We start from the raw sequence: 18,256 nt of genomic DNA, 5'->3' as shown, positions 1-18,256 counted from the left end.
TAATTAAAATGCAACTCATCTCCACCCACCTTTTATAGCCAACTTTGTTAATAAAGAATGATGTGAATTGTTAACTGAGGGGCACTGAGCACTCCAAGGACTAAATACAGGCACTGTGTCTCTTCCATCATACCTATATCTTAAATTCCTTCAGCTCCTATTTATCAGGGAAGGGCTGCCAGGTGAGTGGTCTGTCACTCTTGCCTAGACTAATAGATTCTCCAGTGGCTTCTGTTACAGCTCATGTCATACTATTAAAACTATGTGCCTTGAAAATGGCATAACATATGAATCTTGTCAAGTCTAGATAATCAGACTCTGTTTGGCTTCACAAGCAGATGCAGCTTAGAGAAGTAATATACATATGCAAATCACAGCGGTCCCCTTTCAGCACCACTGTTCCTACCTCTAATGACCCTCGCAGAAAGTCTGTTTGTTCAGCTCCCACTTCCAGGGCTACATCAACAGAAGCAAAGGGACGGCTGGCCATCTGCTGTCGTTCTCGAAGCAGTTGCTGGAGGGGGTTAAAAATCACTTGTTTTAAAACATGTTAAATTCAACAATATCTAGTTCCATTTTGAACAAAATGGCATTCAAAATTGAGAAATCATCTCATACACATAGTCTTATCTAGATCATTAAAAATGAAAATTATTTTCTCCCCATGGCCTGGGTTATATTTCCATAGAGGCTTTAAATGTATGGTGCCTCCAAAGAACATTTCCCCTGACCTCCATCCCACAAGCCTAATGAAATGTACTCAAAAGCACTTGGAAAACTTCAGATGAGAGCTGCTACTTAAGTAAAAAGTGCTATTATGATGATGGCTATGCCAAGTTTTCCCACTCAGAGTAACTCATGCTTTTGTCTTAGCTGAAAGCAAGTAACACTAAAAATGTTTAAGAAAAGATAATCAAAAGTTGTCAAAATGCATTAATAGAGATTAAAGGAACATATACCTGCCCAGACTAAGCCTTGTAAGTCATCAAGATTCCCTGTCAATTGCAGGAATTGTTATTGTCAGTGTTTTCAACCTTATTCAAAGCCTCTGTTCATTATTTAAATGTTCATTATTTAAATGAGGAATGATTAGTAGGTTGCAAAACATGTGTGCCAGGGCTTCTAAAACACTTCCGGATATTTGTTTCTTTCTATTTGTGTCTCTTCTGGGCTTTGCTCAAACTAAAACCAATAAACCAGCAAGTCCCAACCAAGTACCCAGCTAATTTATATTTCTGCCTCTCCTTGTAATTATAATATTCATTAAGCCATGATAAGAAAAAATTAATGACCAGCACTAGATATTGCAAATCTTGCCCTTCTCATTCTACACAGCTAATAAAATTATTATTAAATATTAAAAGTGGATGAGCAATGTAATTAAATACTCTTTCAAATGAGAAGAAAATCATATCATTGAAGAAAGGCAAAATCCTTGAACACAATGAATGGCTTCATTATTCACACAGATTTTTAAAGATTCACTGGAAGTAACTTAAAACATTAACAACTGGTCTTTGAATGTAAATGTATGTAGCACTGTGATGCATCATTCCTAAAATTCCCTTTCAGATGACGAAGGAACAAAAGCCAATGCTTGATGGCAGTTTATTATTTAACATTTTTATTTTAACGCTTGTGACACAGCAGTAACAGTGTTCATGTAATGAGCATCTAAAATATAATTTAAGGCCCTGCTTTTATTATTAAAGTGGGAACATCTACTTGCTAATATGGGACAGAAATAATACAACTATAACTCAGTAGTAGTTTAAATTCTTAAATTATATGTATTTTGAGGAGTAATGAAGACATACTAAAAACATATTCAGAGTAAAAAGTAAATGTGATTTAAACAACCGAATTATTCAATTTAATATAAACTCAGATTTGTACTATTAAAAATACAGCTGCTGGAAACAGAATCTTGTTTGTGTCTCTCTCAATAGGAGTGGCCAATTGATCTGAATACCGTGTCTATGCAAAATGCAAACATAATGTTACTCCAAATACCAAGGGATGCTAAGTGTAGAAGACACAATGCTCTTTTTATCTGGTAAAAACATAAACACACACACATGCAAATATACAAACTGCCTTTGCTACCGTAATATAAAAATTCCCTTGAGAAAACTGTAAATTCTAGTTTGGATCTTAACATGATTTTCTAGTATCTGTATTAAAGTTTCTTCATTTGTGTTAGTTTTCCTTAGCTTATAAATGGCATCACATATAATTGATTTTTTTTAAAAAAATGAACACTTTCTCTTTCCTCATCTTACCTTTTCCCTACACCTAAAAGTAAAAGGTCTACAAAATATAATTAATGAATACTCAATACCACAAATTGTAATATAAGTCAATAAATATTCTACAGTCACTATATTTGACAAAGAATAGATTCCTCCGGAAAATAATGTATTACTGTGACCCCCACCACTCATAATAAAGAAAAATCAGTGATTGATACTTTTATTCATTTAAAAAAATGTACTATAGGATAGAAAGGCATTTAAAAAATTCCAGTTTGTCTTCTGAGCTTTGAGTTTTCATCACTTTTTAAGAATTGAATGCTTATTACAGTATGCTTTACAAAGAATAAAAATATTTTTCTTGTCCAGGACCATAACACTGTAGTTTGTAAAATAAGACATGGCTAAATAAAAATAATAAGAGCACAAGATAGTGTGCAGTAAAGGATATAAATAGGGAATTAGCCAAATGAATTCATTCCAGGTCACTTAGCAGAGGACTACTTCGAGGACTTTGGCTGACATTCTGACTTTGGGAAACTAATGCAAATGTTCTGACTGGGAAACTTAGGGAGGGTAAGTGATTTTATCCTAAAACACTCTTGCTTTGATATGATGGCCCTAAAATAATAAAATGGAACAAAGTGAGATTCTCTTTGCTACTAAGTCCCTGGCTCTTAGCCATATCCTTAACAATTGTCCTTTCTCTTAGCAGTTAACATCTATATGCATTACTTCCTGAATTTTGCCCCTTCTATGTCAGAACAAAAGAGATATAAACGATATGCTTACAACTTAAATTCTGTCAAAATTTAGTGGAAATATTGACAGGCAAAATATGTAGACTCTGGAATTAGGACCTGTGTTTGAATACCAGTTTTTCCACTTTGTAGCTGTTTGACTTTAACCAAATTATTTAGACCTCTCAATGCCTCAAATATTCTCATCGTAAAGTTGGGCTATTAATAGTGCCTACACCTAGACCTCAGAGGACTTGTTTTGAATCCCAGCTTCTCCACCCATTACCTATTGTACCATCATCAAATTCCGTAGACTTTTCTAAGGCTTTTTGTTCCCTCTCTATAAACGGGAATAGCAATAATATCAGAAGATTGGGACTAATAAGATAATGCACTTGCACTGCTCAACACAGAATCTAGCACGTTGTGAGAACTCAGTAACGGTTCATTGGTACAATTATTACGTTAAATTTCAAGCACCAATTTTGTCTTTAAAGATGGCACACTAATTACCACAGGCCCATTTTCTTTGGCACTAGTGACATATTTTGCTCTATTAGTCTCCCTTTTAACAAATGTTGCTGATTTATGAGACAGTTGGAAAATGTCATGACTGTGGTAAAATGAATTTAGATTTGGAACTGCTTTCTGCCATTTGTGACTAAGAATGATAAAAACTCAACCTAAAACTTCTGGGGAAATATAGAGTACTTCCTTAAGAACTTTCAAAAATTGATTAACTTATTTTGTGATTGTGATTTTTATATAAAATGAAGTTTGACATTTTATATATAGATAAGAAGCCATATAACAGATGATTTATTTCATAACTAGTCTGCAGCTGCCAATTTTTTAGGAGAAAGAAAAGGCCAAAAGAACAAATTGATCATAATACAACAGATTATAATCATGTTGTGATAAACTTTGTTGTACAGAACATTTTAAAATTATGCACGTTCTTAGTGTCATGTTTGTTACCTATAATAATTGTTTTATTATTCAAAATCTCTTACAAAACAAACCATGAAATTAAAAGTAATATGAAAATCCATGCTTAAATTTGGCAACTGGGGAGAGGGGATTAAGAGCGCTGCTTAAAGGAGCTCCACAGACGGGCGCGAGTCGCGGCTGAAAGCGCGGAGCCCAGAGACGGGCGTGGGACGCTGGGGCTGCTGCTGCCGCCGCCAAGAAGCCTGTGTGCGAGCGCAGGTCACTATACACACCGCCCTTCCGGGAGCCTGTGCAGCCCGCCACTGCCGGGGTCCCGGGATCCAGGGGCGGCTTCCCTGGGAGAACTCACGGCGCGCCTCGGGCTGGTGCAACGTCACGCCGAACTCTGCCGCTGCAGGCTCGCCCCGCACTCCATGCCCCACCCTCCCCCCCAGGCCTGAGTGAGCCAGAGTCCCCAAAGACGCTGCTCCTTTAACCCTGTCCTGTCTGAACGAAGAACAGACGCCCTCCGGCGACCTACACGCAGAGGCGGGGCCAAATGCAAAGCTGAGACCCAGGAGCTGTGAGAACAAAGAAGAGAAAGGGAAACCTCTCCCAGCAGCCTCAGAAGCAGCGGATTAAAGCTCCACAATCAACTTGATGTACCCTGCATCTGTGGAATACATGAATAGACAACAAATCATCCCAAATTGAGGAGCCAGGAGTCAGTGCTGTGCCTCTGAGGTGGGAGAGCAAACTTCAGGACCCTGGTCCACAAGAGACCTCCCAGCTCCACATAATATCAAACGGCAAAAATCTTCCAGAGATCTCCATCTCAACACCAGCACCCAGCTTCACTCAACGACCAGCAAGCTACAGTGCTGGACACCCTATGCCAAACAACTAGCAAGACAGGAACACAACGCCACCCATTAGCAGAGAGGTGGCCTAAAATCATAAAAAGTCCGCAGACACCCCAAAACACACCACCAGACGTGGACCTGCCCACCAGAAAGACAAGATCCAGCCTCATCCACCAGAACACAGGCACTAGTCCCCTCCACCAGGAAGCCTACACAACCCACTAAACCAACCTTAGCCACTGGGGACAGACACCAAAAACAATGGGAACTACGAACCTGCAGCCTGCAAAAAGGAGACCCCAAACACAGTAACATAAGCAAAATGAGAAGACAGAAAAACACACAGCAGGAGGAGGAACAAGATAAAAACCCACCAGACCTAACAAATGAAGAGGTAATAGGCAGTCTACCTGAAAAAGAATTCAGAATAATGATAGTAAAGCTGATCCAAGATTCTATTTCCAAGATCCAAAATCTTGGAAATAGAATAGACAAAATGCAAGAAACAGTTAACAAGGACCTAGAAGAACTAAAGATGAATCAAGCATCGATTAAAAACACAATAAATGAAATAAAAAATACTCTAGATGGGATCAATAGCAGAATAACTGAGGCAGAAGAACGGATAAGTGACCTGGAAGATAAAATAGTGGAAATAACTGCTGCAGAGCAAAATAAAGAAAAAAGAATGAAAAGAACAGAGGACAGTCTCAGAGACCTCTGGGACAACATTAAACGCACCAACATTTGAATTATAGGGGTTCCAGAAGAAGAAGAGAAAAAGAAAGGGACTGAGAAAATATTTGAAGAGATTAGAGTTGAAAACTTCCCTAATATGGGAAAGGAAATAGTTAATCAAGTCCAGGAGGCACAGAGAGTCCCATACAGAATAAATCCAAGGAGAAATACGCCAAGACACATATTAATCAAACTGTCAAAAATTAAACACAAAGAAATCATATTAAAAGCAGCAAGGCAAAAACAACAAATAACACACAAGGGAATCCCCATCAGGTTAACAGCTGATCTTTCAGCAGAAACTCTACAAGCCAGAAGGGAGTGGCAGGACATAATTAAAGTGATGAAGGAGAGAAACCTGCAACCAAGATTACTCTACCCAGCAAGGATCTCATTCAGATTTGATGGAGAAATTAAAACGTTTACAGACAAGCAAAAGCTGAGAGAGTTCAGCACCACCAAACCAGCTTTACAACAAATGCTAAAGGAACTTCTCTAGGCAAGAAACACAACAGAAGGAAAAGACCTACAATAATGAACCCAAAACAATTAAGAAAATGGGAATAGGAACATACATATCAATAATTACCTTAAATGTAAATGGACTAAATGCTCCCACCAAAAGACACAGATTGGCTGAATGGATACAAAAACAAGACCCATATATATGCTGTCTCCAAGAGACCCACTTCAGACCTAGAGACACATACAGACTGAAAGTAAGGGGATGGAAAAAGATATTCCATGCAAATGGAAACCAAAAGAGAGCTGGAGTAGCAATTCTCATATCAGACAAAATAGACTTTAAAATAAAGACTACTAGAAGAGACAAAGAAGGACACTACATAATGATCAAGGGATCGATCCAAGAAGAAGATATAACAATTGTAAATATTTATGCACCCAACATAGGAGCACCTCAATACATAAGGCAAATACTAACAGCCATAAAAGGAGAAATCGACAGTAACACAATCATAGTAGGGGACTTTAACACCCCACTTTCACCAATGGACAGATCTTCCAAAATGAAAATAAATAAGGAAACACAAGCTTTAAATGATACATTAAACAAGATGGACTTAATTGATATTTATAGGACATTCCATCCAAAAACAACAGAATACACATTTTTCTCAAGTGCTCATGGAACATTCTCCAGGATAGATCATATCTTGGGTCACAAATCAAGCCTTGGTAAATTTAAGAAAATTGAAATTGTATCAAGTATCTTTTCTGACCACAATGCTATGAGACTAGATATCAATTACAGGAAAAAATCTGTAAAAAATACAAACACATGGAGGCTAAACAATACACTACTTAATAACGAAGTGATAACTGAAGAAATCAAAGAGGAAATTAAAAAATACCTAGAAACAAATGACAATGGAGACACGACGACCCAAAACCTATGGGATGCAGCAAAAGCAGTTCTAAGAGGGAAGTTTATAGCAATACAATCCCACCTTAAGAAACAGGAAACATCGCGAATAAACAACCTAACCTTGCACCTAAAGCAATTAGAGAAAGAAGAACAAAAACATCCCAAAGTTAGCAGAAGGAAAGAAATCATAAAAATCAGATCAGAAATAAATGAAAAAGAAATGAAGGAAACGATAGCAAAGATCAATAAAACTAAAAGCTGGTTCTTTGAGAAGATAAACAAAATTGATAAACCATTAGCCAGACTCATCAAGAAAAGAAGGGAGAAGACTCAAATCAATAGAATTAGAAATGAAAAAGGAGAAGTAACAACTGACACTGCAGAAATACAAAAGATCATGAGAGATTACTATAAGCAACTCTATGCCCATAAAATGGACAACCTGGAAGAGATGGACAAATTCTTAGAAATGCACAATCTGCCAAGACTGACTCAGGAAGAAATAGAAAATATGAATAGACCAATCACAAGCACTGAAATTGAAACTGTGATAGAAAATCTTCCAACAAACAAAAGCCCAGGACTAGATGGCTTCACAGGCGAATTCTATCAAGCATTTAGAGAAGAGCTAACACCTATCCTTCTCAAACTCTTCCAAAATATAGCAGAGGGAGGAACACTCCCAAACTCATTCTATGAGGCCACCATCACCTTGATACCAAAACCAGACAAGGATGTCACAAAGAAAGAAAACTACAGGCCAATATCACTGATGAACATAGATGCAAAAATCCTCAACAAAATACTAGCAACCAGAATCCAACAGCACATTAAAAGGATCATACACCATGATCAAGTGGGGTTTATTCCAGGAATGCAAGGATTCTTCAATATACGCAAATCAATCAACGTGATACACCATATTAACAAATTGAAGGAGAAAAACCATATGATCATCTCAATAGATGCAGAGAAAGCTTTCGACAAAATTCAACACCCATTTATGATAAAAACCCTGCAGAAAGTAGGCATAGAGGGAACGTTCCTAAACATAATAAAGGCCATATATGACAAACCCACATCCATCATCGTAATCAATGGTGAAAAACTGAAACCATTTCCACTAAGATCAGGAACAAGACAAGGCTGCCCACTCTCACCACTCTTATTCAACATAGTTTTGGAAGTTTTAGCCACAGCAATCAGAGAAGAAAAGGAAATAAAAGGAATACAAATTGAAAAAGAAGAAGTAAAGCTGTCACTGTTTGCAGATGACATGATACTATACATAGAGAATCCTAAAGATGCTACCAGAAAACTACTAGAGCTAATCAATGAATTTGGTAAAGTTGCAGGATACAAAATTAATGCACAGAAATCTCTGGCATTCCTATATACTAATGATGAAAAATCTGAAAGTGAAATCAAGGAAACACTCCCATTTACCATTGCAACAAAAAGAATAAAATATCTAGGAATAAACCTACCTAAGGAGACAAAAGACCTGTATGCAGAAAATTATAAGACACTGATGAAAGAAATTAAAGATGATACAAATAGATGGAGAGATGTACCATGTTCTTGGATTGGAAGAATCAACATTGTGAAAATGACTCTACTACCCAAAGCAATCTACAGATTCAATGCAATCCCTATCAAACTACCACTGGCATTTTTCACAGAACTAGAACAAAAAATTTCACAATTTGTATGGAAACACAAAAGACCCCGAATAGCCAAAGCAATCTTGAGAACGAAAAATGGAGCTGGAGGAATCAGGCTCCCTGACTTCAGACTATACTACAAAGCAACAGTAATCAAGACAGTATGGTACTGGCACAAAAACAGAAATATAGATCAATGAAACAGGATAGAAAGCCCAGAGATAAACCCACGCACATATGGTCAACTTATCTTTGATAAAGGAGGCAGGAATGTACAGTGGAGAAAGGACAGTCTCTTCAATAAGTGGTGCTGGGAAAACTGGATAGGGACATGTAAAAGTATGAGATTAGATCACTCCCTAACACCATACACAAAAATAAGCTCCAAATGGATTAAAGACCTAAACGTAAGGCCAGACACTATCAAACTCTTAGAGGAAAACATAGGCAGAACACTCTATGACATAAATCACAGCAAGATCCTTTTTGACCCACCTCCTAGAGAAATGGAAATAAAGACAAAAATAAACACATGGGACCTAATGAAAGTTAGAAGCTTTTGCACAGCAAAGGAAACCATAAACAAGACCAAAAGACAACCCTCAGAATGGGAGAAAATATTTGCAAATGAAGCAACTGACAAAGGATTAATCTCCAAAATTTATAAGCAGCTCATGCAGCTCAATAACAAAAAAACAAACAACCCAATCCAAAAATGGGCAGAAGACTTAAATAGACATTTCTCCACAGAAGATATACAGACTGCCAACAAACACATGAAAGGATGCTCAACATCTTTACTCATTAGAGAAATGCAAATCAAAACTACAATGAGATATCATCTCACACCAGTCAGAATGGCCATCATCAAAAAATCTAGAAACAATAAATGCTGGAGAGGGTGTGGAAAAAAGGGAACACTCTTGCACTGCTGGTGGGAATGTGAATTGGTACAGCCGCTACGGAGAACGGTATGGAGGTTCCTTAAAAAACTACAAATAGAACTACCATATGACCCAGCAATCCCACTACTGGGCATATACCCTGAGAAAACCATAATTCAAAAAGAGACATGTACCAAAATGTTCATAGCAGCCCTATTTACAATAGCCCGGAGATGGAAACAACCTAGGTGTCCATCATCGGATGAATGGGTAAAGAAGATGTGGCACATATATACAATGGAATATTACTCAGCCATAAAAAGAAACGAAATTGAGCTATTTGTAATGAGGTGGATGGACCTAGAGTCTGTCATACAGAGTGAAGTAAGTCAGAAAGAGAAAGACAAATACTGTATGCTGACACATATATATGGAATTTAAAAAAAATGTAATGAAGAACATAGGGGTAAGACAGGAATAAAGACACAGACCTACTAGAGAATGGACTTGAGGATATGGGGAGGGGGAAGGGTAAGCTGTGACAAAGTGAAAGAGCGGCATGGACATATATACACTACCAAACGTAAGGTAGATAGCTAGTGGGAAGCAGCCGCATAGCACAGGGAGATCAGCTCGGTGCTTTGTGACCGCCTGGAGGGGTGGGATAGGGAGGGTGGGAGGGAGACGCAAAAGGGAGGGGATATGGGAACATATGTATATGTATAACTGATTAAATTTGTTATAAAGCAAAAAAAAAAATTTGGCAACTGGGAATGGTCATTGAGTCTATCAAATATATGAAATGCTTCCATGTAATACTACTACTTCGAATATCGTATCATTCCTCAAAAGCTCATATTAATCACCTTTCCAACCACTGTGAAGGCTACAACTCTAATGGATTTCAGATAATAATCCTTAAAAACACGCACACTAAAGAAAACAGTAACTACCTCTGTTTCCAGTTGTCTTCCTAAGTCTTTCCTCCTGTGTCCAGGTTCTATCTGTCCTCCCCCCACACCTCCAAATGTCCTTCTACTCCATCCAAATTTGAAGTGATCATCTCACCTACAAATTATTTATGATATTAGAGTGGCACTATTCCTTTAAATCTTCATGCTTTTCTGAAATCTTTAAGGCAAAAACTATTTTTTATTTGTTTTTTTATTCCCCACTGCACTTAGTTTGTAGTCAAGAGTATTTGATGAACAATGAATGACTGACTTAAAGTATAGAAATCTGTATCATCTGAATGTGACTGAAGGCAAGGTTTGATAAAACTTATTTTAATTGTGAAAAAACCTTTAAAAATATATGTCCTCTGATATTCTAGAATTTATGTTTATGCTCAAATCTAACTGGATATTCATTTTTTTAGAATGGGCAATTTTGTGGATGCAAGAAATCACTATCAGGTTTTTTTATTTCTCTTCATCCACGTTATTGCAATACTGTAAATATTATGAAGAAAATTGCCACAAAGTCATCATAATGCATTCATATTTTAATAGCAATTATTCCTAAGATTTTTGAAAGGTATAAAAGGAGCAATCAAAATGATTTAGTCATTATTCCTGAACTTACATAATAAAATTTACAAGAAGTTTGAATTAGCGATGAAGCAACATTTCATGAGACTATTTCTATTATTAACACAAACACTTTTAACATACAGGAATATAAGTAAAAAACCAAGTTTGGGCTTTTGGTGGTAGGATGGTGTGAGGAAATAAAGAGAAGTGGCAAAATCTCTTTGCATCAGTGAATTAGGAAACCATGATATTCTATCATTTTATAACTAAATCTGCAAGGCACAAGCTTACTCAGATTTTCTTCATTGTTTGAAAGCAAAATGTCCTCAACTGTCAAATGGCCACAGCAGATTTTCAAGGCAGGTTATTCAGGTATGCAGGGTTGTCGTTTGAGCAGTAATGTGTCAAAAACAAAACCTACCTTTCCTCTCATCAAGCCTGCTACCAGACAGAGGAAGAAAAGAGGAATAATGGAATAATAATAATAAATGCTAAGACATTATATCAGTTTAAAACCTACTCATGTCCACGAGAAGGCAGACAGCAGAAACAAGAAAACTACAGTCCTGCAGCCTGTGGAACAAAAACCACATTCACAGAAAGATAGACAAGATGAAAAGGCAGAGGGCTATGTACCAGATGAAGGAACAGAGATAAAACCCCAGAAAAACACCTAATAGAGTGGAGACAGGCAACCTTCCAGAAAAAGAATTCAGAATAATGATAGTGAAGATGATACAGGACCTCAGAAAAAGAATGGAGGCAAAGATCGAGAAGATGCAAGAAATGTTTAACAAAGACCTAGAAGAATTAAAGAACAAAGAAACAGAGATAAGCAATACAATAACTGAAATGAAAAACACACTAGAAGGAATCAGTACCAGAATAACTGAGGCAGAAGAATGGATAAGTGACCTGGAAGACAGAATGGTGGAATTCACTGCCACAGAGCAGAATAAAGAAAAAAGAATGAAAAGAAATGAAGACAGCCTAAGAGACCTCTGGGACAACATTAAACATAACAACATTTGCATTATAGGGGTCCCAGAAGGAGAAGAGAGAGAGAAAGGACCCGAGAAAATATTTGAAGAGATTGTAGATGAAAACTTCCCTCACATGGGAAAGGAAATAGCCATGCAAGTCCAGGAAGCACATAGAGTCCCAGGCAGGATAAACCCAAGGAGAAACACACTGAGACACATACTAATCAAATTGACAACAATTAAAGACAAAGAAAAATCACTGAAAGCAGCAAGGGAAAAATGACAAATAACATACAAGGGAACTCCCATAAGGTTAACAGCTGATTTCTCAGCAGAAACTCTACAGGCCAGAAGGAAGTGGCATGATATATTTAAAGTGATGAAAGGGAAGAACCTACAACCAAGATTCCTCTACCCAGCAAGGATCTCATTCGGATTTGATGGAGGAATCAAAAGCTTTACAGACAAGCAAAAGCTAAGAGAATTCAGCACCACCAAACCAGCTCTACAACAAATGCTAAAGGAACTTCTCTAAGTGGGAAACATGAGAGAAGAAAAGGACCTACAAAAATACACCCATAACAATTAAGAAAATGGTAATAGGAACATACATATCAATAATTACCTTAAAGATGAATGGATTAAATGCTCCAACCAAAAGACACAGGCTTCCTGAATGGATACAAAAACAAGACCCATATGTATGCTGTCTACAAGAGACCCACTTCAGACCTAGGGACACGTACAGACCGAAAGTGAGGGGATGGAAAAAGATATTCCATGCAAATGGATATCAAAAGAAAGCGGGAGTAGCAATACTCATATCAGATAAAATAGACTTTAAAATAAAGAATGTTACAAGAGACAAGGAAGGACACCACATAATGATCAAGGGATCAAACCAAGAAGAAGATATAACAATTATAAATATATATGCACCCAATACAGGAGCACCTCAATACATAAGGCAACTGCTAACAGCTATAAAAGAGGAAATCGACAGTAACACAATAATAGTGGGGGACTTTAACACCTCACTTACACCAATGGACAGATCATCCAAACAGAAAATTAATAAGGGAAAACAAACTTTAAATGACACAATAGACCAGATAGATTTAATTGATATTTATAGGATATTCCATCCAAAAACAGCAGATTACACTTTCTTCTCCAGTGCTCATGGAACATTTTCCAGGATAGATCATATCTTGGGTCACAAATCAAATCTTGGTAAATTTAAGAAGAGTGAAATCGTATCAAGTATCTTTTCCGACCACAACGCTATGAGACTAGATATCAATCACAGGAAAAAATCTGTAAAAAATACAAACACACGGAGGCTAAACAATACACTACTAAATAACCAAGAGATCACTGAAGAAATCAAAGAGGAAATCAAAAAATATCTAGACACAAATGACAATGAAAACACAACAACCCAAAACCTATGGGATACAGCAAAATCAGTTCTAAGAGGGAAGTTTATAGCAATACAAGCCTACCTCAAGAAACAAGAAAAATTTCAAATAAACAATCTAACCTTACACCTAAAGGAACTAGAGAAAGAAGAACAAACAAAACCCGAAGTTAGTAGAAGGAAAGAAATCATAAAGATCGGAGCAGAAATAAACGAAACAGAAACAAAGAAAACAATAGCAAAGATCAATAAAACTAAAAGCTGGTTCTTTGAGAAGATAAACAAAATTGATAAACCATTAGCCAGACTCATCAAGAAAAAGATGGAGAGGCCTCAAATCAATAAAATTAGAAATGAAAAAGGAAAAGTTACAACAGACACCGCAGAAATACAAAGCATCCTAAGAGAGTACTACAAGCTACTCTATGCCAATTAAATAGACAACCTGGAAGAAATGGACAAATTCTTAGAAAGGTATAACCTTCCAAGACAGAACCAGGAAGAAATAGCAAATATAAACAGACCAATCACAAGTAATAAAATTGAAACTATGATTAAAAATCTTCCAACAAACAAAAGTCCAGTACCAGATGGCTTCACAGGTGAATTCTATCAAACATTGAGAGAAGAGCTAACACCCATCCTTCTCAAACTCTTCCAAAAAATTGCAGGGGAAGGCACACTCCCAAACTCATTCTATGAGGCCACCATCACCCTGATACCAAAACCAGACAAAGATACTACAAAAAAAGATTACAGACCTATATCACTGATGACTATAGATGCAAAAATCCTCAGCAAAATACTAGCAAACAGAATCCAACAACACATTAAAAGGATCATACACCATGATCAAGTGGGATTTATCCCAGGGGTGCAAAGGTTCTTCAATATATGCAAATCAATCAATGTGATACACCATAGTAACAGCTTGAAGAATGAAAACTATATGATCATCTCAATAGATGCAGAAAAAGCTTTTGACAAAATTCAACACCCATTTATGATAAAAGCTCTCCAGAAAGTGGGCACAGAGGGATCCTACCTCAACATAATAAAGGCCATATATGACAAACCCACAGCAAACATCATTCTCAATGGTGAAAAACTGAAAGCATTTCCTCTGAGATCAGGAACAAGACAAGGATGTCAACTCTCACCACTATTATTGAACATAGTTTTGGAAGTCCTAGCCACAGCAATCAGAGAATAAAAAGAAATAAAAGGAATACAAATTGTAAAACAAGAAGTTAAACTGTCACTGTTTGCAGATGACATGATACTATACATAGAGAATCCTAAAGATGCCACAACTAGAGCTAATCAATGAATCTGGTAAAGTTGCAGGATACAAAATTAATGCACATCTCCATCTCTTGCATTCCTATACACTAGTGATGAAGAATCTGGAAGAGAAATTAAGGAAACACTCCCATTTACCACTGTAACAAAAAGAATAAAATACTTAGGAATAAACCTACCTAGGGAGATAAAAGACCTGTATGCAGAAAACTATAAGACACTGATGAAAGAAATTAAAGATGATACAAACAGATGGAGAGATATACCATGTTCTTGGATTGGAAGAATCAATATTGTGAAAATGACTATACTACCCAAAGCAATCTACAGATTCAATGCAATCCCTATCAAATTACCAATGGCATTTTTTACAGAACTAGAACAAAAAATCTTAACATTTGTATGGAGACACAAAAGACCCTGAATAGCCAAAGCAGTCTTGAGAAAGAAAAGCAGAGCTGGAGGAATCAGGCTCCCAGACTTCAGACTATACTACAAAACTATAGCAATCAAGAAAGTATGGTACTGGCACAAAAGCAGAAATATAGATCAATGGAACAGGATAGAAAGCCCAGAGATAAACCCACGCACCTATGGTCAACTAATCTATGACAAAGGAGTCAAGGATATACCATGGAGAAAAGACAGCACCTTCAATAAGTGGTGCTGAGAAAACTGGACAGCTACATATAAAAGAATAAAATTAGGACACTCCCTAACACCATATGCAAAAATAAACTCAAAATGGATTAGAGACCTAAATATAAGACTGGACACTATAAGACTTTTAGAGGAAAACATAGGAAGAACACTCTTTGACATAAATCACAGCAAGATCTTTTCTGATCCATGTCCTAGAGTAATGGAAATAAAAACAAAAATAAACCAATGGGACCTAATGAAAGTTAAAAGCTTTTGCACAGCAAAGGAAACCATAAACAAGACGAAAAGACAACCCTCAGAATGGGAGAAAATATTTGCAAACGAATCAATGGACAAAGGATTAATTGCCAAAATACATAAACAGCTCATGCAGCTCAATATAAAAAAAAAACAGGGTTTCCCTGGTGGCGCAGTGGTTGAGAGTCTGCCTGCTGATGCAGGGGACACAGATTCATGCCCCGGTCCGGGAAGATCCCACATGCTGCGGAGTGGCTGGGCCCGTGAGTCATGGCCACTGAGCCTGCACGTGATCCTCAACGGGAGAGGCCACAACAGTGCGAGGCCCGCATACCACAAAAAAACGCCCCCAAACCCCCCCAAAAAACAAATATCCCAATCAAAGAATGGGAAGAAGTCCTAAATAGACATTTCTCCAAAGAGACATACAGATGGCCAAGAAGCACATGAAAAGCTTCTCAACATCACTAATTATTAGAGAAATGCAAATCAGGACTACAATGAGGTATCACCTCATGCCAGTTAGAATGGGCATCATCAGAAAATCTACAAAAAACAAATGCTGGAAAGGGTGTGGAGAAAAGGGAACCCTCTTGCACTGTTGGTGGGAACGTAAATTGATACAGCCACTATGGAGGTTCCTTAAAAAACTAAAAATAGAATTACCATATGACCCAGCAATCCCACTACTGGGCATATACCCAGAGAAAACCATAATTTAAAAAGACACATGCACCCCAATGTTCACTGCAGCACTATTTACAATAGCCAGGATATGGAAGCAACCTAAATGCCCATTGATAGACGAATGGATAAAGAACATGTGGTACATATATACAATGGAATATTACTCAGCCATAAAAAAGAACGAAATTGGGTCATTTGTAGATACGTGGATGGATCTAGAGACTGTCATACAGAATGAAGTAAGCCAAAAAGAGAAAAACACATATCGTTTATTAACACATATATGTGGAACCTAAAAAATGATACAGATGAACTGGTTTGCAGGGCAGAAATTGAGACACAGATGTAGAGAACAAACGTATGGACACCAAGGGGGGAAAGTGGCGGGGTGGTGGTGGTGGTGGTGGTGTGATGAATTGGGCGATTGGGATTGATATGTATACACTGATGTGTATAAAATGGATATCTATAAGAACCTGCTGTATAAAAAAATAAATAAAAATTAAAAAAACCCCATACTCATGTCAATGTATGTATGAAAGTGTATATCTGAATATTCCTAAAATTATATATATTATAATTCAAAGTAACTCAAACTCAAATTAAAACTAAACATCTTATATAAAAGGCCAAGATAAGGATTAAATAATGCCAGCAAATGAAGGTCTTTGTTGTCATTTGGATAACACTGAACATATTACTGATATGACTAAGACATAGCCTTCACAGATTCTTAGATCTGGAAGGGACTTATAGATCCTCTAGGCCAGAGATTCTTCAACCTGTAGATCATAGACCTATAAAGAGTAAACAGACGAGCACTAGAAAAATCTATGAATCTGGCACTAATAGATGATACTTTTCTTCAAAAAAATTTTTTTTCAATTTCAGTGGATTAGTAATTTAACTTAGTACTGCCTTTAGAAGCTAATTGGTCCTCATTCAGAACCAAAATGTAACTCCACTATTCAATTCTTTTAACAAAAAAATCTATCACCATATATTCATGCTTAAAAATAAAAAGTAATTGAGTAAATTCTAAAAGCAAGCAAGGCTACTTCAGAATTCCCTCCACATCCCTATTTGCTACATAAGAACTTGAAAATTATCTTAAAGGCAGAATGGGTTCGAAGCTCAAACATATATTTCTAAAGTTTCCTTTTATTTCTTCCCTTTGTCTAGCTCAGGGTTTCTCAAACTTCGGGGTTTAAGCAGTTGTATGTGCAACGTCAACTATAGCCTAGACTGAATTATTTTGTGTCTACAAGATATCAGCCTTTCATACTGATATTAGATCATAACGTCCATGTAAAACAAGTCTCCGGGAACTCTAAAAATTGTTAATATTATCTAGAGGAGAGTGGCACAAACCATATGGCCAAACAGTATCACCATCATTTGCATACAATAAGGTCTTAAAAGCTTTCTACTGATAGGAATTAAGGAAGATATATCCAACTTATAAGTATGGGCATTTTAAGTATGGGCTGCCTTTGTTTAGGTTAATTTAGGCAATGTAAAAGAAAAGAAAGTATGACAGATCTTCCTTATCCTCATGTATTCATGGTTGTGCATTATTAATTGAACATCATGGAAGCCAAAACCATACTTCTTACACGGCATAAGTCTTCCCAGTTCAAGTTTGAAGCCAAAAAAATAGAAAGAACACTGACAACTGTCTATACATATCAATCACTACAAGTCTTCATGGAAAGTAAGTTTAATTTTAAAAGGATGGAACTTTGCAAAGTCTGAATTTTTCCTAATACAAAAAGCTGTATCTAGTGGGAAGCAGCCGCATAGCATAGGGAGATCAGCTCGGTGCTTTGTGACCGCCTGGAGGGGTGGGATAGGGAGGGTGGGAGGGAGGGAGACGCAAGAGGGAAGGGATATGGGAACAGATGTATATGTATAACTGATTAACTTTGTTATAAAGCAGAAACTAAAAAAAAAAAAAAAGCTGTATCTTGCAGC

The 18,256-nt window shown here is 37.0% G+C and overlaps 1 protein-coding gene across 1 annotated transcript in view; it reads right to left on the bottom strand.

Moving 5' to 3' along the window:
- ATRNL1 (attractin like 1) overlaps window positions 1-18,256 on the bottom strand; it is a 707,592-nt gene that overhangs the window by 207,567 nt on the left and 481,769 nt on the right. The window contains exon 27 of the mRNA XM_082611125.1: window positions 407-514. Coding sequence (XP_082467251.1) covers window positions 407-514 — 108 coding nt within the window. The remainder of the gene's footprint in view (window positions 1-406; window positions 515-18,256) is intronic.

The sequence above is a fragment of the Mesoplodon mirus genome, assembly GCF_964341445.2.
Source record: "Mesoplodon mirus genome assembly, chromosome: 2".
Taxonomy (NCBI): Eukaryota; Metazoa; Chordata; class Mammalia; order Artiodactyla; family Ziphiidae; genus Mesoplodon; species Mesoplodon mirus.
This window is presented reverse-complemented; position numbering and strand designations above follow the sequence as displayed.